Source organism: Danio rerio, chromosome 18, assembly GCF_052040795.2.
Source record: "Danio rerio strain M-AB ecotype USA chromosome 18, GRCz13ab, whole genome shotgun sequence".
Taxonomy (NCBI): Eukaryota; Metazoa; Chordata; class Actinopteri; order Cypriniformes; family Danionidae; genus Danio; species Danio rerio.
Window position 1 is genome coordinate 3111403 of NC_141038.1, and position 26554 is coordinate 3137956.

General features: G+C 35.4%; 1 protein-coding gene and 1 long non-coding RNA gene across 3 annotated transcripts in view; one reads left to right on the plus strand and one right to left on the minus strand.

Annotated features, from left to right (window-relative positions):
- The window catches only part of rab27a (RAB27A, member RAS oncogene family), a 36209-nt gene that overhangs the window by 836 nt on the left and 8819 nt on the right, over positions 1-26554 (plus strand). For both annotated transcript variants that reach the window (XR_015514414.1, NM_001030257.1), the window contains 1 exon segment: positions 17584-17756. Coding sequence is in view for 1 of the 2 variants with exons in the window: in NM_001030257.1 (NP_001025428.1) it covers positions 17604-17756 (153 nt within the window). In the remaining variant the exon portion in view is untranslated.
- On the minus strand, positions 8625-15645 carry LOC147839630 (uncharacterized). The gene is made up of 4 exons (XR_015514661.1): positions 15203-15645; positions 13453-15149; positions 11697-13319; positions 8625-11174 (listed from the first exon to the last, which is right to left on the minus strand). It is a non-coding gene; the product is annotated as an uncharacterized LOC147839630 (long non-coding RNA).

Sequence of the window (26554 nt, forward strand, 5' to 3'; positions counted from 1 at the left end):
CTTGCCATGAAAAAAATTACGTTTTTTACTAAAATACAGAAACCGTTTTAGGTTTTTTTTGGGTGAGCAAGTGTTTTACAGTACTTTAGAAATACTCAACAATGCATCTGTCAATGTTTTCAAACTATTCTATTTGATTTACCAAAGTCACACAAGTGGCAATTTCACATCCATCACGTCCATAACAGAGAGATGTCACATCCATAACGACACTTTTTCCTCATAAATGTGAAAATATTCAATAAAATAAACCCAATCATTGTTGTTTTACAGAGAGCCGACTCTTATCCTTTTGATTATTATTGTTTCTTTTGGATTGTGCAGTTTAATTCACAGAATTTCTACAAAGTATGTGGTAGACTGTAAACCCGCAGACTTTTTTGTCACATCCATAACGCATGTTTATTTTCCTCATTTGAAGTACAAAACATGTCTACAGATTGATATTTTTCTGGTCCCTTAACTCTGTGGTCAGTTGTTCTGGAAAATATAAACTGATGTTTTAATATAATGGTAACATATACTTTCTATGTGAATTTATGTTTTGGGTTTTTACTGCAAATGTCACATCCATAACGCTGGAATTACTCAAAAAAAAAAAAAAAATTTATATATTTATATATATATATATATATATATATATATATATATATATATATATATATATATATATATATATATATATATATATAATTTATTATTATTTATTTATTTATTTATAACTCCTAAAAAAATTATGTTTTGTCAATTTATTTATTTAATTTTCTTGCATCTCTCTTCAAACATGTCAACAGTGGTGTTTGGTTAAAATGAAAGCTACTAAAGGGTTCCAGAAGAACTGTTTTTGGTTCCTAAAAGAACCAAACAGTGTTCAGTACCTAAAATAACATTAAATCAAAGAAAAATTCCAATCATTTTATTTAATTATGAAACTGTTTATAATACCAATTTAAATAAAATGTCTAAATGTTGACTGGAAATTCGATTCACTTTGTTTATGCCTTTTAATAAAATTTTCTATCCAATTTATTTCACTTAAGAAGAACGGAGATGCATCAAATATTTTGACTGCCACATCAACAGATGGATTAAAGAAAGATCTAGCTGTTTCCTTGCAGGTTCTGCAGTTTAGGTTTTTAAAATTAAACCAGTTCTTCATTAGACTTGTTTGCCTTTTGTTGTCAGTCATATGCAACTCTTTCTCTCATCTGTTGAACACAAAGGAAGATATTCTGAAGAATGTTGGGAAAAAACAGCCATTGACTTCCACAGTATTTACATTTCTGCTATTAAAATCGATGCCTACATTTCCCAGCATTTTTCAGGATATCTTCCTTTGGGTTCAACAGAAGAAAGAAACTCACTTTAGAAAACAAGTAAATAATGAGGAACTTTTCAGTATTTTTTTTTTTGGCATGTACTGTTCCTTTAAATGAGCATTGGCTTGTGTCTTAAGCAGGGTCTTGGCAGTGCTGCAAATCGAGGGTCACATGACTGGATGCCAAGAGCACATGAGCACCAGCTGATGCTTATTAGATGAGCCTGATGTTAAATCTCACAGTCCACATCCTTCTGAAGCCCCTAAAAGAGCCTTTATAAGAGCCCTCAATGGAGCCGAGTGTCTGTTTACATTTGCCATGGCTAAAATCACTTTATAGCTAATTTAATATGCATGTTTTCCGACACATTTTTTAGACTGTAATTCAACTTCAGACAGCTTCAAGATTAAATTAAATCATATTATGATTACTTATACTCATGCAAACAGCTGTGCAATATGACTTTGAGATACATATATATAGTTGAAGTCAGAATTATTAGCCCCCCTTTGAATATATATTTTCGTTTTTTAAATATTTCACAAATGATGTTTAACAGAGCAAGGACATTTTCACAGTGATTATTATAATATTTTTTCTTCTGGAGAAAGTCTTATTTGCTTTATTTCTGCTAGCAGTTTTAATTTTTAATGAACCATTTTAAGGTCAATATTATTAGCCCCTTTAAGCAATTTTTTTTCGATAATCTACAGATCAAACCATCATTGTACAATAACTTGCCTAATTACCCTAACCTGCCCGTATTGAAAAATATCTAGTAAAAATTTATTTACTGTCATCATGGCAAAGATGAAATTAATCGGTTATTAGAAATGAGTAATTGAAACTATTATGTTTAGAAATGTGTTGAACGAATCTTCTCTCCGTTAAACAGAAATTGGGAAAAAAACAAAAACAAACGGGGGCTAATAATTTACGAGTGGCGATAACTCTGACTTCAACTGTATATATATATATATATATATATATATATATATATATATATATATATATATATATATATATATATATATATATATATATATCAGGGTTCAATGCTAAGGATTTTTTTCTACTGGTCCGATCGGGCGGGTGGTTTAGATTTTTACTTGCCCTGCCAAAATTTTCACTGGCCCCAGCAAAAAAATAAAAAATAAGGGAAGTTAATAGCTATTTTTTAGCCACATATTTTAAATAATGTGTCAAAAATAAAGTCTATGAATCTAGAATTTCAATACTTGAAAAAAAATTGTACATAAAAGTGTTATGCAAACAAAAAGAGCAGTATGGAAAATGTGCCGGAATTTAATTGCGGCTTGAAAATGTTTAACAAAAGGTGGCTGACTTGTCAAACTGACGGCAAACCGTGCAAAACACCACTTCATTTTTATTTTGTGGTGTTGTTCCCACGTAAATGTCTTCTTCCAAGACGTTAGAAACAGACATTTTCTTTTAGCCTAATAATTTGATGTTGCCGTTTCTTCGCTGTACTGGTTGTACCAGGTTACAAAAAAACAAAAAAAAAACAAAAAAAAAACAGCATGCTCATGTAACCCCGCCGGTCCTACACCACACAACCACCTGCTCAGAGCTAGTATCGAACCGGCGACCTTCCACATAGGAGTCGGTCGCTCTAACAAGGAGGCTAAAGACCATGACCTCTGGCATCTGTCACTAGAGCACCATTAGAAGTCAGAGGAGTGAGGTTTAACTGCACAACACCTACTAGCTGGCCTCCGTTACACTCAATCAGAAAAGAGGAACTGCAAACCAATATGGTGTTTACGACATCACAGAGAAGGTAGTGTTTAAAGGCTTAAAAGCACAAACTTAAAATGCACGCAGCTGACAAATAGTCACAGACAAATTAAACATAAGTGACAAGGCAGCACTGTCCCAATCGGGCCAGTAATGATCCGGTCTACTGTCCCAAGTGTCTCTCATGCAGGCCCTTGGCCACCGTGCAGTCCTTATTGTTGAACCCTGTGTGTATATATATATATATATATATATATATATATATATATATATATATATATATATATATATATATATATATATATATATATATACACATATATACACATACACACACACACAAATATATATATATACTCTGTGATTGCGATATAAATTCAATTTCACCAAATGACCTAAATAGCTCTATTTGGTATTTGGAAAGTCATTAATTTAGATTGATTGGGATGGTTTAGTAGTATATATTTTTATGTAATTATTCATATACACATATAATAAACAAACTATAGTCATAAATAAACACAGTGGAGCAAATATTAAAGTAAAATAAACAGTTATGTGTTTTTTTTTTGTGGAGAGTCTTGTAGTATTCGGGTATAAAGAATATAAAATAGTATTGCGTATTCTTCATAACAATATTTTAATAAATTTAATCTTAATTAAACTTCTTAGCAGCTAAAATGCTTTTAAACTCTCTTAAAATACTTGCATATTCACAGGCCTTTAAAACACATGCAGATGATTAACTTTCACTTTATTATGGTTTAATTCTGCAGTGTTCAAACATATGTTGTGTTTTACTTGTGGTTTCTGATAATTTAATCCCAATCAAACATTGCATATCTTGCGACTATTGCGAATACACACATTGTGATATCGATGCTGAAACGATGAATTGTGCAGCCCTAATTATATGGATAAAATAAATGTCTGTTGTATATATTTTGTGGTGTTAGAAAATCCCAACAGTCAACTGTTGAAGGTAATTACTTAATTTCATATCTCATTACTTCAACTTAAATGGAGTAAGTTCACTGTACTCGTATAGATTAGTTTATTAACTCGAATGGTTTGTTGCAATCAGTTTCCTCAAACAATTTGAGTTGAGTTAACTTATTGGGTTTTACAGTACTCAGTTTGAGTTTTCTTCATTTATTGGGTTTTACTGTGCTCAAATTGCTTCATTTACTCAAACGGATTAAGCTCACAGTACTCATTAGGATTAGTTTTTGAACTTAAATGGTTTGTTGCAATTGGTTTTCTCAAATAGTTTGAGTTGGCTTAACTTTTTGGATTTTACAGTGTGGAAATAATTTTTGACAATTTTTTGACTGTAGTTTCATACGGTAGGATTGCAGACAGAAACGTAAGAAAGTTGCAAGCTTGAAAGTACGATGTTTACATTTAACATTTATTTATATTAGGCCAGTTTTTGAAAAGTGTTTTATTTATTATATTTCCACATTCTTAAACAAACATTTCCCCAAACGTTCTAAAAAAAAAGTGAGAATAATAATAATTTTTCAACATATGCTTTAAAAATACTTTCAATATGGTCAGTATAAACTACTGAAATAAAAGTATGGTTTTTGTAAAAAAAAAAAAAAAAAAAATCCGCTGCTGTACTCTCAAAATCAATCTGCATTTTTGCTAAATTTTGTGCAGACATTTTTTTCTAATCCTGTTAAGAGACTAACCCACACTCAAAAATGCTTGTTTAAACTACTTATTTAAAATGATCTGAAACAACACAACTTTTGAGATTTTTGTGGGGCAACGTAATTGTTTTTATGTTTAATCCACTAAAATTTGTTAAACTAACCTAATCAATTTGTGTTGGGACAACATGACAGATTTTTTTTACAGTGCATTGATACTAACCTAAAAAACTTTAATTTGATCAGTTAACAGGGTTTTACCTTGTAAATATAAACTTTCTCACATTACTTGTGCAGTCTAGACAGAAGTAAACCAGCAGACCATCCCAGATTTGATCAGGTGTTTGTGTTTATGTGGCATGTATCACTGAAGCATTTTCAGATGTGTAAAAGGCCAAAGGCAACATCTTAATGGTATGCGCCAGGTTAAAGTTTACAAGCTTCTGTCGATATGTCTGTTGATTTTTGTCTTTCGCACATTCATCTTGAGAGGGACGAGAGAACAAAAGACTTGTTAGAGCTTGACTGTCGGTGAAGACACTGGTGTGAAAAGGGTTGCCGGCTCCTGAGTGATCTGTTAGGTTTGTATTCAGTCAGCATATCTGTAATGTATTGAGCTCCTAGGCCATTTAAATGTAGTAAATCCAGTAAATAATTTTCTTCATTGTACTTTAAGGGGTGATATATGCATTAACCAGTTAAACTCTGCAGACCCGGTACCGGGTCCGTGACGTCATCGACTTTCGCTTTAAGATTTAAAGGGCTAGCATTGCACCAGACCCCCTTAAGTGGTTTCGTTTGAAAGTTTAGAATAAGCATCACTTTGGTTTTTATTCTACTGTACAAAAGTTATTTACACCTAAACACACAGTATTGTGGATACCCGAGCTGGGTATTGAACATTGGTTCATTTTCATATTTTTCATATGACACATGTACAAGTTATAGCTCAAATGAAAGCTCTTGCCGGTGCTCATACAGTTCTAGCATTCTTTTTACTGAATTATATTCATATGCCAAACAGTTGTTGAATGAATCGCCGTGTTTCCATGGCACAGAAGTGAAAACAATACATTTATGATCAATAAGCAGCCCCAGATAGCACAGACAGCTGTCATCTCTCACCTTATGCTGTGCCCTTCAGGGCCATTCTCCTCTGTTTTTGAGGTGATGTGCATAAGTAATCCTTTTATATGTCTGACGTGATCCAAACACAGTGAATTATGTTTGAGCAAACAAAAGAATAGTGAAATATGAAAACAATAATCGCTCCCTGTGGCTTGTACAGCACCTCTCATCAGCTGGAATATAATAACTTTTGCATAAATTATGGTAGACATTTTTCTTTTTTCCTATGATTAAAAAAATAATTACAGCACTCTATACCACACAGAACCTAAAAGGTACACTTTCAAATTTTAGTTTATAAAAAAAAATGAAAGATACAAAAAGCGCCTCTTTTTTTAGGTGTTTATGATAACACGGGCAACATATACAGATATTTTTAACACTTTTATTAGTGTTTTATGAAAATTCAAAGGGTTTTCTTTTAAATGATACCACATATTTGCATTTACACCTCTGCATGTGGATTTGGGAAGCTTTTAAATTTGGGTAGGCAAAATCCAGGTGGAAATCCCAAAATAACAGCAGTTTAACTGGTTAATATATTGCATTGGGTGTACGTGTTAACTCTGGTGTGTAGCCTTTGCAAACATTGCAGTAACTTTTTTTCACCTTGCATCAATATCAAGATAGTACCGTATATAGGAATAAATGCTTCAGCAATTAATCCAACAAGAAAATGTGATAGCGTCATAAGCTGTATCCATTAGTGCTGGCATGCCGCCCAGGGTGGTGCTCTCCAGGAATGCTTGATAAAAGCCTCCGTTTCTCCTTTTCTTTATCCCGGCCTCCATCAGGGCTGTTTTGATTGGACGGGAAGCACGACCCAAAGCTCAGGCATTTGGGTGAGCTGTTGCACAAGGTCTGTAATTGTTAAAGCATATTCAACTAGTGCATAATAAACGTGTCTCGAACTGAAACAGAGGCTTCAAGCCGGTCTTTGGAAGTTCAAGTAATGTCAAATGACCATCACGGATGTCAGATGATGCAGCCCAACACTCGCCGTTTGTCTTCACGGCTTTACAGCACATAAAGATAAGGCTGTTTTTGCAAAGCTGTGTATTTTCCAGAACATTTTTGGCTAGATAATTTCTCATGTTTTATTCCTTTAGCTATAATGAATTTAATTATATGAAAAATGCAGAAGCAGTGTGTTAAGAGTTGCAGGTCTTAGTATTAAATGTTATAGTTTACCTAAAAATGAGAGTTTACTCATGATTCCAAACCTCTATGAGTTTCTTTCTTCTGTTTAACACTAAAAGAAGATGTTTTGAAGAATGTTAGAAATCTGTAACCATTGACTTCCATAGTAGGAAAAACAAACAACATGGAAGTCAATGTTTTTTTTTTTTTTTTTGCCTGAACTATTCCTTTAATAAGAGTCTTAAGCAGATTTGTCCTCATGAGAGTGTGATTCTGTGTGTTTACAAGCACTAAGAAGATCAGCTCTCAAATGCATACTTCAACTTTATAAAAGTTTACTTTTCACTTGGTTTTTTGAGTCCTGAATCATATAGAAATGACTTGTTTTTAGAAGTGTTTTTTTGGTCAGACTTCAGTCAGTGTTAGTAGTGATAAACCAATACACTTGATGATATTTGTCCAATTTGATCTTTCAGTGGATGCTATAAGATTGCCATTAGCAGTCCCTTTCACACAGTGATACTGGTAAATATCTGGAAAATTTCCGGAACGACTTTACCGGTATATTCAAAAAATCGCTGTTCACACAGGCGAGGACGTTACGGAAAATTTCCGGAATAGAGCATTCACACATCCATTCCAAAATACCGGTAAATTCTGACATCATTCACCACAAATGAGCCTTAAACGGCTGCGGTTGTGTTTGTAAACATTTGACTACATTACAAACTCTGTGGATGATCAATATTGTGAACAACTTTCGCAGGATCACTTTCGCATGTCGAGATGTTCATAACATGTGCGTGTGCAGGCGCTCACAGGCTGTTTCACAGGCACACGCAAAGCTTGAAGGTAAACAAACAACGGCTTATCATAAGCATCTCATCGATGATTATTTACTCAGTTGGCATTAAGAAGAACATATAAACGTGATCTGAATAACTTCTAGCAGCTAAACGCGTCTGGGAAAATATTCAAAGGCTTTTATTCTCACAAACCGCGCGGACGTAAATGCGTCTGACTGTTGTGATTGGCTAAAGCAGACATCTCACGTCAGCACGTTCTAGACGTGCACGCGCTTATTACGGCAATCTTCCTTCTGCATTCACACAGCGCAGCATTCCGGCAAATTACCGGTAATGTTACAACTTCTCTTTCCGGAAAACAGCCAGAATGAATTTACCGGTATTTTCAAAAAGGACCTGTTCACACATACAACCTTTCCGGAAAATTGCCGGCAATTTTCCGGAAAGGTCTGTATGTGTGAAAGGGGCTACTATTTAACTGTAGCTGCATGGTGAATTAATTCAGAAATATGCACAATGCTTCCCACAGGTTTGTGATATATTTGTGCTGGCAGCCGTATTGAAACACACCTTTTACCCACAGCACATCAATGGTTAACTACATGCGACAAACAAAAAAATAATAATTTTAACTATATTTTTATTTATTTATTTATTTATTTATTATTATTATTATTTTTTTTAAATATTAATTTTTGGCCTTTTTGCCTTTATTAGATAGGATAGTATTGAGACAGGAAGCGAAGTGGGAGAGAGAGAGGGGGTAGGGTAGGGAAATGTCGTCGAGCCGGGATTCAAACTCGCGACGCCATGTCGTCCTATTGCACTATATGACTATTTTTATTTGTTATGAGACTGTCATGCATCTTTTCTTTTTAATAAGGTAAAATTCTTTAAAAAAAGACTGTTGAAATGAAAGAAATCCCGTTTCTCTTACTTTTTATATTGTTTGCGAGCCATGTGCACCCACTGACAGGTAAAGGCTGCTCATTTATAATGCCATGCCAATAAAGCATAATATTTTGCCAAAGCATTTTAGATGTATAAAGTATGTGATGTATAATATCATTAAATTAGTATACAGAAAAAAGTATACACTCACTGGCCACTTTATTAGGTACACCTGTCCAACTGCTTAATAACACAAATTTCTAATTAGCCAATCACATGTCAGTAACTCAATGCATTTAGGCATGTAGACATGATCGAGACGATCTACTGCAGCTCAAAACGAGCATCAGAATGGGGAAGAAAGGGGATTTAAGTGACTTTGAACGTGGCATGGTTGTTGGGGCCAGACAGGCTGCTCTGAGTATTTCAGAAACTGCTGATCTACTGGGATTTTCACGCACAACCATCTCTAGGGTTTCCAGAGAATGGTCTGACAAAGAGGAACTATCCAGTGAGCGGCAGTTCTGTGGGCGCAAATGCCTTGTTGATGCCGGAGGTCAGAGGAGAATGGCCAGACTGGTTTGAGCTTATAGAAAGGCAACAGTAATCGTCTCAGACTGGTTTCTTGAACATGACAATGAGTTCACTGTATTCAAATGGCCTCCACAGTCACCATAACTCAATCCAATAGAGCAGCTTTGGTATGTGGTGAAACCGGACATTTGCATCATGGATGTGCAGCCGACAAATCTGCTGCAACTGTGTGATGTTATCATGTCAATATGGAGCAAAATCTCGGAGGAATAATTCCAGCACCTTGTTGAATCAATGCCATGAAGGATTAAGGCAGTTCTCAAGACGAAAGGGGGTCCAACCCAACAACTAGTAAGGTGTTCCTAATAAAGTGGCCGGTGAGTGTACTAGTGTGTAGTGACCTATAATGAATGACATTATTATTTTTTTGTTTGGTTAATGTATTTCTTTTTATTTAGTAAAAAATGTATTTTCTATTAGGGCTACTTGAATTTATTTCGGGCTACCAAAAAAGTTATTAGAAATTGATTATTATAACTAAAAATATGTTAAAATATTCTCTCCGTTAAACAGCACTTGAGTAATATTTGAGAAATAATTGAAATCTCATGGTAGGGCTAATAACGTTATCTTTTACCATATTATATGTTTTATGACCACTAAAGGCATCACTATAGAAAAATAGATGTTTTATTTCCTGCAAATTAGCTAACAATCATGCACCAATTCAAAACATACACTGTCTGAATAAACAGAGCATTTCCTTTAAGAAGAAACCCGATTTCATCTGTGATAAACTGTGTAATGCATTCTGGGTAATCTCGTTCCTGAGCAAAACCACTAATGTCAGTGGTACAATTAACAGCTATATTTGTAACTGTTGACTTCAGCTTAGGTGTGAAGGCAGTTATTTGAAGAGTTCTCATGACGTGTGTGCTCTGGTCTATATATGCATGTGTGTGTATATATGAGGAATCATTTATAAACATGTTTGGTGTGCGCTGTTTTATAATAATTCAACCGACATGAGCCAGTTATTCTGCTTATGCTATGGTTATTTCAGACATTTGTCAGGTTTTTAGTGCTCAAACTTCTGTGTGTAGAGCTTGTTTCTTACACATCTCATCCAAAACCTTCTTTTGTGTTTTGATGTGATTTTTGACTGCTGTAGCTGTGTAATAACTGAAATCATTGAGTGTAGTGATATGGTGCTGTATTGCGCTCAAAACCAACCTGAACTACTTTAGTCGTCCGTTTATCTGAAAACAACTGCACACTTTAGAATGCTCATCAGCCAATCAGAATCAAATATTCCGACTGTTGTATCTGTGAAGTCAAGAAATCATTCAGCGTAGTGATATTGAGCTGTAATGCACCCAAAACCTGCCAAAACTGCTTTAGCTGTGAGTTTATCTGAAAATAACAGCACACTTTAGAATGTTCATCGGCCAATCAGAATCAAGCATTTGACAGTTGTAGCTGTGAAATAACTGAAATCATTGAGTGTAGTGATATGGAGCTGTAACACGCTCAAAACCAACCGGAACTACTTTAGTTGTGCGTTTATCTGAAAATAACTCCACACTTTAGAGTGCCCATCAGCCAATCAGAATCAAATATTCAGACTTTTATATCTGTGAAATAACTGAAATCATTCAGCGTAGTGATATGGAGCTGTGATGCACCCAAAACCTGCCAAAACTACCTTAGCTGTGTTTTTATCTGAAAATAACAGCACACTTTGGAATGTTCATCAGCCAATCAGAATCAAGTATATGACTGTTATATCTGTGAAACAACTGAAATCATGTAGCATAATGATATGGAGCTGTAACACGCTCAATCAACCGGAACTACTTTAGTTTTGTGTTTATCTGAAAATATCTGCACACTTTAGAATGCTCATCAGCCAATCAGAATCGGGTATTTGACAGTCGTAGCTAGTGGCGCCTGCAGGCGTACGGCTGTACGCACTGTGCGTACCTACCCTGAGAGGGCGCGAATTGTCACTTTTTAATTAAAATTTTTTATTTAATTTATTACATAATTTAAATTGATTATTAAACAGTATACACTATGATATATTGATAAAGCAAAAAAAAAATGACAACAAATAAAGGTGTGTGTTTTAAAGTATGTATGTACTTGCATGGGGGGAGATGGTTAAAGAAATCTATTGGCTTTAGTTTTACTGGTGGATTTTCCGCACCTAAAAATGACCCTTCAGATAGGTATTGTTTTAAAACAAGATTAAAATGAGTAAACGCTCTTTAAAACAGCTAAACTTAATTGAGACATTTGCCAAAAGGCCTAAAACTAATGAGACAAATACCGCAGTCTCATTATCAGCACCTGAGCCGGGGAACCTGCCTCGTTCATCAGACAGATCAAATCCAGCTGCTGCGCGACGTCCTCGCATGGAACAGCTACCATTCAAGGTGTTTTAAACAATGTTATCTAACTGGCATAAATAAAAATAAATTATTTAGCATAGTGATAGGGAGCTGTAATGTGCCCAAAATCAACCGGAACTACTTTAGTTGTGTGTTTATCTGAAAATATCTGCACACTTTAGAATGCTCATTAGCCAATCAGAATAGAGTATCTGACAGTTGTAGCTGTGAAATAACTGAAATCATTCAGCGTAGTGATATGGAGCTGTAATGCACTCAAAACCTGCCGGTACTACTTTAGCTGTGAGTTTATCAGAAAATAACAGCACACTTAAGAATGTTCATCAGCCAATCAGAATCAAGTATTTAACTTCCTTCTTTGTGTGTATGCATATGCAAGTGTGTGCGTCTATGTATGTAACTATGCATCTATTTGTAAAAAAATAAGTTCTAATATTTGTTCAGCATGTACGTATTAAATGGTTAAATTTAATATTCTTAAGTTAATAATCTTAACTTTTTTTCACTTTAAAGAATCTTAAAAAAATGGTTTCAACAAAACAATGTGCAGCATTGGTTTTAGCATTGATAATGAGTAGAAGCAACGATAATTGTTGTGCATTTACAATAAGTGAGCAGTAAATATCTGTATTACTGCATGATTTCTGAAGGATCGTCTTACACTGAAGACTGTTGAGGACTGTAAGTTAAGCTTTGCATCAGAGGACAAACTTAATGTTTCTGGTTGATTGAGAATCGCAGGTTTCCTCTAGACTTGCACCGGCCATGTCCTCTGATCAGCTGTAAAAAAGATGATGAAACCCAGAAGAGTCTCTGGATTGTTCCGGCTGCTTGTTTTGGCCCAGACGTTAAGCAGCTTAAGGTCCCGGATGGTCTTTAGCGCTGCTGAGTGAAAGAATGTGGCCGTTTGTTTTTAATGGTCTTTCTGCAGTCATATGATCCGCTTTAATGCAGTCTGAGGAACTCCTGATGATTTTTTTCTCTCTCTCTCTCGCCCCAGTGGACGTGTCAAGACAAGATGTACTGTATATTGAGGGGTTTTGAAATTGTAGCGCAAAACAGAGGCTAGAGAACATTTGACTTTACTAAAGGGGAACTATTATGCAAAAATCAACAACAACAACAGCGTGTGAATATAACCAGCCTCTAATGCAGGGGTCACCAATCTCGGTCCAGGATGTCCGGTGCCCTGCAGGGTTTAGCTCCAACTGGCCTCAACACACCTGCCTGGGTGTTTCAAGTATACCTAGTAAGACCTTGATTAGCTTGTTTAGGTGTGCGTTTGATTTCTTTAATTGCTTCACTCTTTAACAAACACTTGCACCAGACACTTTCTTAAAGGGCCATCAAACCCCCTCGTTTCAGCAGGGTGTTTTCACACCTCTACTTTGGAAAAAGTCAGAAAAGTGGGCGTGTCCAGCTCTGTTTAGGGGGGGAGTGTCGGAGGAACTAAAGTGGGAGGGTGTGGGAGTGTCTATTTGGGCACGCGCGAGTTTCAGAGTCAAAATACACACACAATAGAAAGTGATGGTGTTTAACCTACATGGACATCTGTAGTCGAATTATTTGCCAAATTATTAAATGGTGGACTTTAACTGCAGTTTGGCTCTTTCATTCAGGGAATTCATTCATGCCCCTCGCAACAAACAAGATATTTGATTCGAGGAACTGCTGTAAGCGTGTATTTTTCATGCAATGTTTGATACCGCACGGCGAATGAGAGAAAAAAAACCTCCGCATTTCCCGGAAACTTAGATGCACACGGCAGGTAGTGTCAGAAAGCCGCGTGTGTTATTCCGGTCACTAAATGCGGTGAAAATCCTACACGAGGTTAAAGTTTGGTTGTGGTGCTAACATGTTTACACTCGGTGCAATGGTTAACTTAGTTCGATACGAACAAACTGAATAAACAAAAAGCACTGGTCGCTCACTTACCAAATCTGTAGAGACAGGACAATCACCAGCAACTAGAGCCGCGTCTTTATTAAGAGGAGACTACAAGCGAATCCGGATCTCAGCGTTTGCAGATGAGAACAGCTCTCAGGTAAACAATAATCCTCCTTAGACACGTAAGTTATTGTTCTCGCGCGTCGCGTACACTGTTAATCCACACGTGAGTCTGAGCTCTCACAGAGAGAAAATGAAAACGAAACTTAACTGCAGCAAACTATAAAAGCAACACTTCACGCTTGTTTTGCCAACACAAGGTGGCGTCTCTGTCGTGTAAATACGGTGACAGTAATGAATATTAATGAAGTTGCACAATAGAGCGCGCTGATTGGTTTGAACCAAGCCTCACTCATGCATTAATGCATCACACTGTAAGACGTAATAAGACACACTCTGGCACAGACGTCCAGTCTGCACGCTGGAATACACGCTATTATGTCATGACCGTGACGCAGCTTCAAAAATTCGTTTCAAACCGGAAGTACGAATTTGCTTGAAATAACGCAAAAACAACCAATTTACACTTTTTAGTGAAATATAGGTGTCCTAACAGTGTTTATAGCAGTGTGGGACACATATACGACTGTCAACAGCTCAAACAAATGTGTTTTGGTGTTTCGTGACCCTTTAAAATCACTACACGTCTCTGTAAAACAATACAAGGTGCATTTATGAAGTGTGCTGGTGAGTGGGCTTGACAAACCACCTGTAGAAACGCATTTCTAACTATTAAACAAAACCCCGCTGCCTCTAATCTAGCACTTAATTCTCTAAGCACTAGCAGTTCAATTGTATTATTAGCACTTCTTGTGTATCTATTGCCTTGTTGAATCACTGAATGCCTCCATTGTAAGTCGCTTTAGACAAAAGCATCTGCTAAATGACTCAATGTAAATGTATGTATATTGACTTTTTTAAAGGATAAGTGTCCCATTATATTGCAGCGCATTATTCTATAGACAATTTAAAAGTTTAAAAGTCTAATATGTTGGTTAATGATTGTGTCTAAAGCAACCTCTGGGTTACAAAACACTTTACTTTGACCCGAGTCTCAGTATTGTGGTCATAAACCACTTGATTTGATGAATGCGAGCTCAAATAAAAGCTTTTGTTTGCATGCGTTCAAGTATGAGAGGTTTTCAGAGTCTGTTCCTCATTTAAGCTCCAGGATTTGAGCATTTGTGGACATGCATGATCAACGACAAAAGGAGTTTAACATGCATTTTTACAGTTCCAGATGGAAACGCAACACTTCAGCGGTTGTCTCAAATAGTTGTTTTAGTTTCCTGTTACTTAATCAGCACTGTTGCATCAATGAAAATGTGCCTTTCATCATTTTAAGCTCAATGTTTGTGAATATCCTGCCATGATATGGAAGTTAAATGGCTTTGCGAAAGGAAGGTTTATGTTGACTTTAACTTCTCAAGATATTTTTTTGTGTGTGTTTTGTTTGGAAGAGTTGTGGAACGTTTATGTCAAGGTTATCATCAATAATCAAAGATGAAAACCATAAAAACTGATTACATCTTTAATTTGAAGCACTACACTAAACTAGAGTTCAGAATACATAAAGACAAAATTCAAAATGAATAAATTATTTATACATACAGTTGAAGTCAGAATTATTAGCCCCCTCGTTTATTTTTTCCCCGTTTTCTGTTTAACGGAGAGCAGATTTTTTTCAACACATTTCTAATCATTATAGTTTTAATAACTCATCTCTAATAACTGATTTATTTTATATTTGCCATGATGACAGTAAATAATACTTTACTATATATTTTTCGAAACGCTTCTATATAGCTTAAAGTGACATTTAAAGGCTTAACTAGGTTAATTAGGTTAACTAGGCAGGTTTGGGTAATCAGGCAAGTTATTGCATTACGATGGTTTGTTCTGTAGAACTTATCTAAAAAAAAATTAGCCTAAAAGAGCTAATAATTTTGTCCTTAAAATGAGAAAAAAAAAAAGAAAAAAAAATTAAAAACTGCTTTTATTCTAGTCGAAATAAAAGAAATAAGACTTTCTCCAGAAGAAAAAATATTATCAGACATACTGTGAATATTTCTTTTCTTTGTTAAACATCATTTGGGAAATATTTAAAAAAGAAAAGAAATTAAAAGGGGGGCTAATAATTCTGACTTCAACTGTAAATAAAAAGTAGTAAATGTAAGATTATGCTGTTAATAAATTTGATTATTGAAATGAAAATTCTATTTATCTATATGTTAATTTTATTAGTTAATTAATCTTTGTTTAACCAGATAAAAAAAAAAAAAACCATTGAGATCAAGATCTCATCTACAAGGGTGACCTGGCCAAGATGTCTGCAACACACGACTTACAAAAAACAAAAAATTAATAATAAATAGAAATTATGATAATATAAAAATACAGTTTAGTTGTTCAGCTACCACATTATAATATGTTAAAGACACATACATTGAGAAATGGACTGTTGTTGTTTGTTATAAAGGATAGAGCGAAAAGATTTGATAGTTATGAGCTCAGACTGAAGAGTATTCCAGGATGAGGAAGCGGCATAACTAAAGGCTCCCCTCCCCATTTCAGTTCGAACCCGAGAAACTGTCAAAAGATTCACTTGAAAATAGTGCATGCTGGCTTTTTGACTTATGAAGAAGGGAACTTTGGTAGAAAGGCACCAGTCCCAGAATAGCCTTGTATACCAGATTCATCCAGTGGGTGTACTGTCTTACATTCAGAGAAGGCCACTCAGTTTTGGCATACAGTTCCGAATGGTGCGTTAACAAACCTTAGAGCACTGTGATAAACAGAGTTTAAAGGCTAAAAACATTTGGTTGAAACTTTTATATAAAACATCACCATAATCAATCAATGGTGAAAATGTTGCAGACACCAAATATTTACGAGCTTTAGGGCAAAAGCAGGATGCGTTTCGATAGTAAAACCCTCAATTTTCGAACCAAATTTGCTATGTGTTCTTTGAAGGAAAGCTCCTGATCGAGTAGAAAGCCTAAATACTTGTAGCTGGACACTAAATTTATTTGTTCACCTTCGCCAGTGGTCCATCCAGGAGTGGAGCAATTTGTGAAAATCATTCATTTAGATTTGTCTACATTTAAAACCAATTTAAGATCCTGATGATGAGACTGAACAATGATAAAAGCAGACTGTAGAGAATGTATGGCCTGAGCAAGTGAAGGAGAGCAACAATAAATCACTGTATCATCAGCGTACAGATGATGAAAGGCATTGGAAGGTTGTCGCACAAGTTATTAGTAAATAATTAATTGTTTATTATAAATTCCAATCAATCAGTCTGTATTTTAATATTTATCTTTATTTTATTTTTTAGTTATTCATCTACTGTCTCTCTCTCTCTTACACACACACACACACACACACACACACACACACACACACACACTAAAAAGTATAGAAAATATAAAATTGTGGCAAAAAATACTAACAAAAAAAAAAAACTAAATAAAAATATATATAAAAAATAAAAGCAAAACATTAAATCTAGGCCTGTCACGATATCTATATTTTATTTTGAGATATATTGCACCAAAATATATTGTGATAAACTATATTAAAGTCATTTTAAGATCATTTTATGCCTCTCATTTTATAATGCCAGAATGACAATATAATATCATCACAATGCAAGTGCACTCTTCCAAAGAACACATCTTATTTTATTCAGAATAATATTTAATTTAATTATAGTCATTTTAACAAATTTTAACTAAATAAATTATAATAAATGTTAACACAGAAGTGCAAGGTAAAGAGTGACAGAGGCTGTGATATCTGCTGTCAGACACACACATGAAAATATAATATAATATCAGCTAAATTGTTGCTAGAATTGGTTTTTATGTATGGGCGATATATATTGCATCACCTAAAATAATCAGTGTCCATGTGTTGTGTGATGAGTCGAAATATTGATTATTGTGACAGGCCTAACAAAATCTTTTGTGTTTGTGTTTGGCAGGTCTTCATATAGGTCTCATCATGTCCGATGGGGACTATGATTACCTCATCAAGTTCCTCGCTCTGGGGGACTCTGGGGTGGGAAAGACCAGCTTCCTATATCAGTACACAGACAGCAAATTCAACTCCAAATTCATAACCACAGTGGGAATAGACTTCAGAGAAAAACGAGTGGTGAGTGCTTCATTACTGGCTCTAAAAATGACATTGGCATCCATTTACCAGTGCATTCAACTCAAGACACAATTGTTATACATTAAATTATTATTATTCTTTTTAAAATATTTCCCAAGTAATGTTCAAGAGAGAAAGGACTGTTTTCACAGTGTATTTATCTTGGAGAAAGTCTTATTTCTTTTAATATGGCTGGAAAAAAATTATATGTAAAAATCCATATTATGAGCTCCTGTAAACATTATTTTACTAATTATTCACAGAACAAACCATTGCTGTTCAATTACTTGCTTAAATACCCAAATTAACCTTCTTGAGCCTTTAAATTGCACTTTTTTTAAATACTAATGTCAAAACACTGTTTATATTAACGCTAATTAACATGTTTCGCTCATTGTTTGTGTTTGTAAATGCATTAACTAACATTAGTTAATACAACTTTATTGTTAAATGTATCCATCTGTCTATCTATCTATCTATCTATCTATCTATCTATCTATCTATCTATCTGTCTGTCTGTCTGTCTGTCTGTCTGTCTGTCTGTCTGTCTATCTATCTATCTATCTATCTATCTATCTATCTATCTAAAATAGTTTCTGTATTTCATCAGTGGCGTAGCGCAAAATGCGGGGGCCCCCCTGGAGGGATTGGGGGGTGGGGTGGTGGTGTTGGGAGCGATCACAAACTGAGGGGACGGGGAGAGTCAGTGGAGCGACGATGCGAGGAAGCGATCATAAATTGAGGAGCGGGAAAGGGGGTGGGGGTGGAGTGAAAACGTGGGGAAGCCTTCACAAACTAAGGAGCGGGAAAGGGGGGCGGGGTGGAGCGACGACGCGAGGTAGCGTTCACAAACAAGCTGCGAGAGCGTCAAAGTAGCCGGAAGTCATTCATTTTCAATGAGAACCGGTGGCGAGGAGTCACGTGGCATGTCTTCTCCGATCCTCTGTATTTCATGATTCTTAGTTTTTTGTTTGTTTGTTTATTTACACTTATGAGTTGCATAATGGACCTTTATCTTTGACTCTACACTTTAACAAAATGACAAAATTTATTGACACTTTTGCTTATTGTATAAGAAATAATGTATACAAAATTATATTTGTATAACAAAAAAGTACAGAGTTTATTACAAGCCCCAACTCAGACAATTTACCACTTCAAACTATTAAAATTATGAATAAAAGTAACTTTTTAATTCAAACTTCAAAATGATGGAAAGATCAAAGTCCCATAATGGAAAAACATAAATAAATGGATCATCATGAAAAATAACTAGTAAGATATTATGTACTGTCATCCAGTGTTAAGGGGAACGCATTACAAGTAACGCCAGTTACGTAATAATATTACTTTTCTAAGTAACAAGCACTGCGTTACTTTTAAAAAATAAGTAAAACTGTTTAACTTGCTTTTTAAAAAGTGTAAAGCCAGTTACTTTTAAGCTTAGTTAATTTGCTTTTTAAAAATTGTTGAATTAAAATAATTGTAGTCACGTTAAATCATGCACTCAGTGCGAGAATGCCGGAACAGACAGAAATGAAGAAGGCAGAGCTTTACATAAATAAGTATTCTCATTATTTTGAGTGCATTGAAGAAAAGGAAAAGAGGATTATCTGAATGGACAGTGATTCTACTTATTAATAAGACAAAAAAGGACAAAAGTAACAAAGTTATTGCTGTAAACTTTCATTAATCTGTAAATGCAGCATGTATAGCTCTGGGGTCAGGAACTTCTCTGAAGATAACATTATCCTACATTAACTTTTTATTTGGCGATGCAGTGGGTAGCACGTTCGCCTCAGCAAGAAGGTCGCTGGGTCGCTGGTTCGATCCTCGGCTCAGTTGGCGTTTCTGTGTGGAGTTTGCATGTTCTCCCTGCGTTTCCTCCGAGTGCTCCGGTTTCCCCCACAGTCCAAAGAGATGTGGTGCAGGTGAATTGGGTAGGCTAAATTGTCTGTAGTGTGTGAGTGTGTGTGTGTGTGTACGTTTCCAGAGATGGGTTGCAGCTGGAAGGGCATCCGCTGCGTAAAAAAAAAAAGTTGGCGGTTCATTCCGCTGTGGCGACCCCGGATTAATAAAGGGACTAAGCCGACAAGAAAATGAATGAATGAATGAACTTTTTATGTTTTTTAAAAAGGTAAACGAAGGTTATACAGTGTGATGTTAATTGCAGAGCTCCTCTATTAAAAAAAAGAAGACCCCCCCCCCCCCCTGAAAATTTTGAACTCAAAAGTAATATAGTGCATTATTTCCTATAAAAGTAACTCAATATTGTAATGCATTACTTTATAAAGTAGCTGTCCACAACATTGCAGTCAACATGGCGAAAAAAAATCCAAATTGGTTATTATAAATGATTTATTAAAACTTTATTATGTTTTAAAATGTGTTGAAAAATCCTTCTCTCTGTTAAACAGCACTTGGGAAATTTTTGAAAAACAATTAAAAGTTTATAGGAGGACTGATAATGTTGTCTTCCACTATATCTGCTGTTTATATGCTGACTTGTTATGTTATTTATTAATGAGCTTTCACCTTTGGTAATCTTTGAAACTTTTTCTCACAGTCTTGCTGTATGTGTTTCCTACTTGTTTAGTAAAGTATGTTTAGCTGGGGTTTACCGGACTGTGAAATCCCATCGCCCTGTTCAGCTCTGTTCGTCACCACACATGGAAACTTGCCCAGAGGTCAAGAACAGCCATTCATGTGTAAATCGCAGACTTGGATGCAGCGAGATGCACACGTTTGTCTGAACACCGTCATGAATACTAGATGTAGAGAAAACACATGTGGATTGGTACGCTCCTGTGAAAGCAAACAGACACGCTCAGAGCAATTATGCTTTTACTCAATACAGTAGAAGCCCTGAGGGGGGATAAACTGGTGGGAATGTGATATATGGCATGAGGCAGACTGTGTAATATGATGGGTAGATGATAAGAATAGATGTCGGATGGATGAATAAATAGATGGTTGGAGTTCTGAAAGGTCTAAGAGATGACATATAATGTATCCGCTGATGGATGGCCCGATCAACGTGACTTTGAAATTCTCCATTGATAGATATGAATAATTACTTGGATGGATAGACATTCGGATAAATGGATGGATAGGTACTTGGATGGATAGATGGGTGATCAGATGGATGGATGGATGGATGGACGGACGGATGGATACTTGGATGGATAGGTACTCGGATGGATGGATACTTGGATGAATGGATGGATGGGTCGTCTGATGGATGGCTGGATTGATAGGTACTTGGATGGATGGATGAATGGATAGATAGATTGATGGATGAATAGATACTCAGATGAATGAATGAATGAATGAATGAATGAATGAATGAATGAATGAATGAATGGTGCTTTAATGGATCGATGGATGGATGGGTACTTGGATGGATGAATTGATAGGTAGTTGGATGGATGGATGGATGGATGGATAGGTACTCTAATGGATGGCTGGATTGATAGGTACTGATGGTTGGATGGGTGAATAGGTACTTGGCAGAATGGATGGAAAGATAGATGGCTAGATGGATAGGTCCTCTGATGGATGGATGGATGAATAGGTACTCGGAAGAATGGATGAAAAGATAGGTAGATGGATGGATGGATGGATGGATGTTTAAGTACCTGGATGGATGGATGGATGGATAGGTTACTCGAATGGATGAATGGATAGGTACTCGGATGAATGGATAGGTACTCTGATGGATGGCTGGATTGATAGGTACTCGGATGGATGGATGGATGGATGGACAGGTATTCAGATGAATGGATGGAAAGACAGATGGATGGATGGATGGATAGGTACTTGGATGAATTGATGGGTACTTGGACAGATGAATGGATGGGAAGATACTCAGATGGATGGATACTTTAATGAATAGATGAATAGGTACTCTGATGGATGACTGGATGGATAGGTACTGGATGAATGGATGGATGGAACGGTACTCTGATGAATGCATGGAAAGATGGATAGATGGATAGGCACTCGAATGGATGGATGATGGATAGGTACTCGGATGGATGGATATGTACTTGCATGGATGGCTTGATACTCAAATGGATAGATAGATACATAGATAGATAATTGGATGGATGGATACTTAGATGGATGGATAGATAGATGGATAGATAATCAGATAGATGAATGGATGGATGGATAGGTACCCAGATGGATAACCATTCAGATGAATAGATCAATAGGTAGTCTGATGTTTGGGTACTCGGATGTATGGATAGATACATGGATGGATGGATTGGATGGATAGACAGATACTTGGATGAATAGATGAATAGGTACTTTGATGGATAGGTACCGGATGGATTGGTACTCTGATGAATGGATGGAAAGATGGATAGATGGATAGGCACTCGAATGGATGGATGGATGGATGGATGGATGGATGGATGGATGGATTGGTACTCGGATGGATGGATGGATGGATGGATATGTACTTTCTTGGATGGCTTGATACTCAAATGGATGGATAGATAGATACATAGATAGATAATTGGATGGATACTTAGATGAATGGACGGATGGATAGGTACCCAGATGGATAACCACTCAGATGAATAATCAATAGGTAGTCTGATGGATGGGTACTCGGATGTATGGATAGATACATGGATGAATAGATTGATAGATACTCAGAAGAATAGATGGATGTGTATATGGATGGAAGGATATTCAGATGGATGGGTACTTGGATGGATGGATAGATACTGTGATGGAAGGACAGATAGATATTAGGGTGGGCAGATAGCTAATCAGACGGATTGATGGATTGATACTTGGATGGAGGGATACTGGAGGGATGGATAGATATATATACTTGGATAGATGGGTAGATTGGATGGGTGGTTAGATACTCAGATGGTTTCCCACAGTATCAAGAACCTGCTGCAGAGTGTGTGTGTGTTTCTGGGAAAGAAGGGTGCAGGATCCTCCCAGCTTCATATGCAGATCCTCCTCTAGAACAAACACTTGAGCAGCTCAAACATCAAACAAACACTGATGGTTCAGAGTCACACACTTCCACATCTCAACCAGGGTGTTTGACTGGGAAAAGCACATTCACCATTCCTGGAACTGCTTACTCATAACAACAAACACTATCTGCAAACAGCTTAGTAACAGCCTGGCAACCAGCACATTATAACATTGCAATGTCACATTTGTCGTCTTTTTCTAAACAGACAGAAAATATACAATACAGTTGGATTTATAGCTTTACCTTTTTTGGTTACCTTCCAAACACAATAATTCCCCTGCTGCACCCATATACATTTAATTTTTATTAGAAAATGAATCTATTTATAAAAATAAACAGACCTACTCTTCTGAAATGACGGAGGAGTTCACCTTCTTTATCCTGTCTAAAACAGGTTGCCAAGTATAATATGATGTACTACAAGAGGCTGCACTGTATATATTATATGTACAGTGTAGCCTCTTATAGTATACCATATTAATTCTAAGGTCAACTGGTAAAACATCCATTAACCATTGGTTAAATGTTGGAGATGATCTTTCCTCTGAGCAATATAATCCTTCCAGCTATAAGCATAACAAAGGCAATCACATTTTATTTCCTATTATTTAAAACATAAACAGCAGGGTGTAATACCAAATACTGAAATTATGTCCTCAGGTTTTGTGTACGGTATGTGTTTAATGTGTCCGAGAGAAACTTCAATGTTAGCCGCCAAAAGTACTTTTAATTTGAAACAAGCTGAAACATATACTTTCGACTGATCACAGTGCAACATTGCGATGTCACATAACATTTGTGTAGTTATTAATTATTGCAAGACATTTGATAGAATTATGTTAAGAAGAATATAGAATATCTATCGATTGAACAATTTGACACGTTATTATCGTAAACATACTCAAAAACAGTTGTAGTCAGAATTATTCACCCCCCTTTGATTGTTTTTTTTCTTTTTTAAATATTTCCCGAATGATGTTTAACAGAGCAGGGAAATTTTCACAGTATTTCCTATAATATTTTTTCTTCTAGATAAACTCTTATTTGCTTTATTTTGGCTAGAATAAAAGCAGTTTTAATTTTTTAAAATCCATTTTAAGGTCAATATTATTAGCCCCTTTAAGCTATATATTTTTTCGATAGTCTATAGAACAAACCACTATTATACAATAACTTGCCTAATTACCCTAACCTGCCTAGTTCACCTAATTAACCTAGTTAAGCCTTTAAATGTCACTTTAAGCTGTATAAAAGTGTCTTGAAAAATATCTAGTCAAATATTATGAACTGTTATCATGGCAAAGATAAAATAAATCAGTTATTAGAGATGAGTTATTAACATTATTATGTCCAGAAATGTGTTGGAAAAAATCTTCTCTCCGTTAAACTGAAATTGGAGAAAAAAATAAACAGCGGGGCGAATAATTCTGACTTTAACTGTATATGTTATATACACATATATACTGTATATATACACAGTGCTCAGCATATATAAGTACACCCCTCCCAAATCAATCTTTGAAAATTTAGGTTTTTAATAGGAAGCTTCACAACATTATACTTGTTCATATAGGCAAGGCAAACTTTTATATAGTACAATTTTACACAACCGCAGTTGATCCAAAGTGCTTTACAGTAAAATAAAATATTTCATAAAAAAAAAACTTGTATTAAAAATATAAGAAAAGAAATATATATGTAATACTTAAATGAAGATAAGAAATATCATGCGTGCGTTACTCAAGGGTTAGGGAGTAAAAATAAATCCTTAAGTTAGATTTAAAAGCATCCATTGATGGGGAAATCCTGATGTTCAAAGGGAGCCTTGGGGCCGCAACACAGAAAGCTTGATCACCTTTGATTTGCAGCGAGACCCAGGGACAGAAAAAAGAACTGATCATGGGACCTTAATAGTCTACAAACTGTATATGGCCTAATAAGTTCACTGATATAGACCAGGGCAGAACTGTTTTATATGTGAAAAGAAGGATTTTTAAAATCATTGTAGGAAGCCAGTGCAATGAGGCAAGGACTGGGGAGATATGATCTCTTTTCTTAGTTCCTGTGATTAATCTGATGGCTGCATTCTGATTCAACTGTAAGCGAAAGAGTGTTGACTGTGGTAGACCAATGCACAAACAGTTGCTGTAGTCTGATCGAGAGGAAATTAAAGCATGGGTTACAATTTCTAGATCATTATTTTTTATTTTTTTTTAGAAAGAAACGGTTTAACTTTTGCCACCAATCTAAGTTGGAAAAAGCTGCCCTTCACAACTGCATTTAAATGCTTGTCAAACTGGAAAAGTGGATCAAAAATAACTCTGATTCTTGGCGTAATTGTGCAGATTGTTGTTTAGGAATCCTAGCGGAGTTGTAATTGAATTGTTGGTAGCAGCAGGACCTAATAATAGGAGCACTTCAGTTTAATTTTCATTTAGTTGCAGAGAGTTATTGGTCATCCAGGTCTTAATGTTGGTAAGGCATAGGATAAGGTGTTCTAATGATAAATCTGATAGCAAAATACAGTTGGAGATCATCGACATCTTATATACACATCAGGCCTCTAGCCAGCCTATTAAAAGGGGTGGTTCTTTTTTCTCAAAAAGTGGACCTTTTTGTAGTTATTCACCTCAAATTAAGGTTTAAGTGCTGCATTTTAGTAACTTTTAAACCACTAATTTGTGCTGGATTAGTTTGTTGGATGGTTATTATTACCACACTTTTTGATGCAACAAAAATCCTTCCTACATTTTAGTCAGAGTGCTTGTCATACTATTTTTTGTTTACAAAATTGTGTTTATTTACAAATGTGCATTTAAACTAAGTTATTACAGTTTCATATATAATGTACTGAGATTAGAATTTTAGAAATATGAAAAAATAACTTATTTTAAATGCTAAATTATAATTTATAATCATCTGTAATCATAAAAAATGGCAATCTGTTAATAACTGTTCACAAAGGTAACACTTTATTTGCATGGTCTGTTTGAGTATTAGTAGACTGTGTGCCTAATATCTGTTGATGCTGCTTCTTTAACAGACATTTAATTGACTATAAGAAACTTTGCAAGGTTAACCCCAACCTAACAGTCAACTTATAATCTAATGAGAAATAATTGGCGTGTAGATGCAATGCAACTTAAATTCAACAAACAGACTATCAAAATAAAGTGTGACCAAATAAAAAAACTGTAGTCTATATGCAAATAACAAACTGGCCAGTTTATTACCTCAGACATTTGTCCATTTAATTAATAAAAGCCTTCTTTTATTGGTTATTCTTCTTAAAGTATTCTTCTATTGGTTATTTTCACAATTTATGATGGTACACTGTCTAAAATGGGACTGATGAGCTTATATAGGGGCCAAATTCTGGGCTTTGTCAGAGGGGGGGTTGGGTCTTTCAAACCACCCGAACCCCTCCTGGCTACGGGCCTGTACATTGTTAGTCGTATAGATCATATTCATTAGATTAGTCAGTACTGAAGCCAATCCGAAGCTTATCTAACAAAATAACTTTCGATAATGGTCCAAAAACTAGTACACCCAAATTTATGTTATAGAAAAAATATTAAATACAAATTTAAAACATAAAAAACAAAATGTAAAAAATTTTGTAGGTTGTAATTTATTTTTGCATTATTTTGATTGAGTTTAATTGAATTATCTTTCAATTTCTAAATATGTTTGGTGACTAAAATATTATTTTAATATATCTTTTTAATAAATCTGTTTTGTTTAAACACACCAAAATAAAATGCCTATTTTCACTGAAGAATGGAGAAAC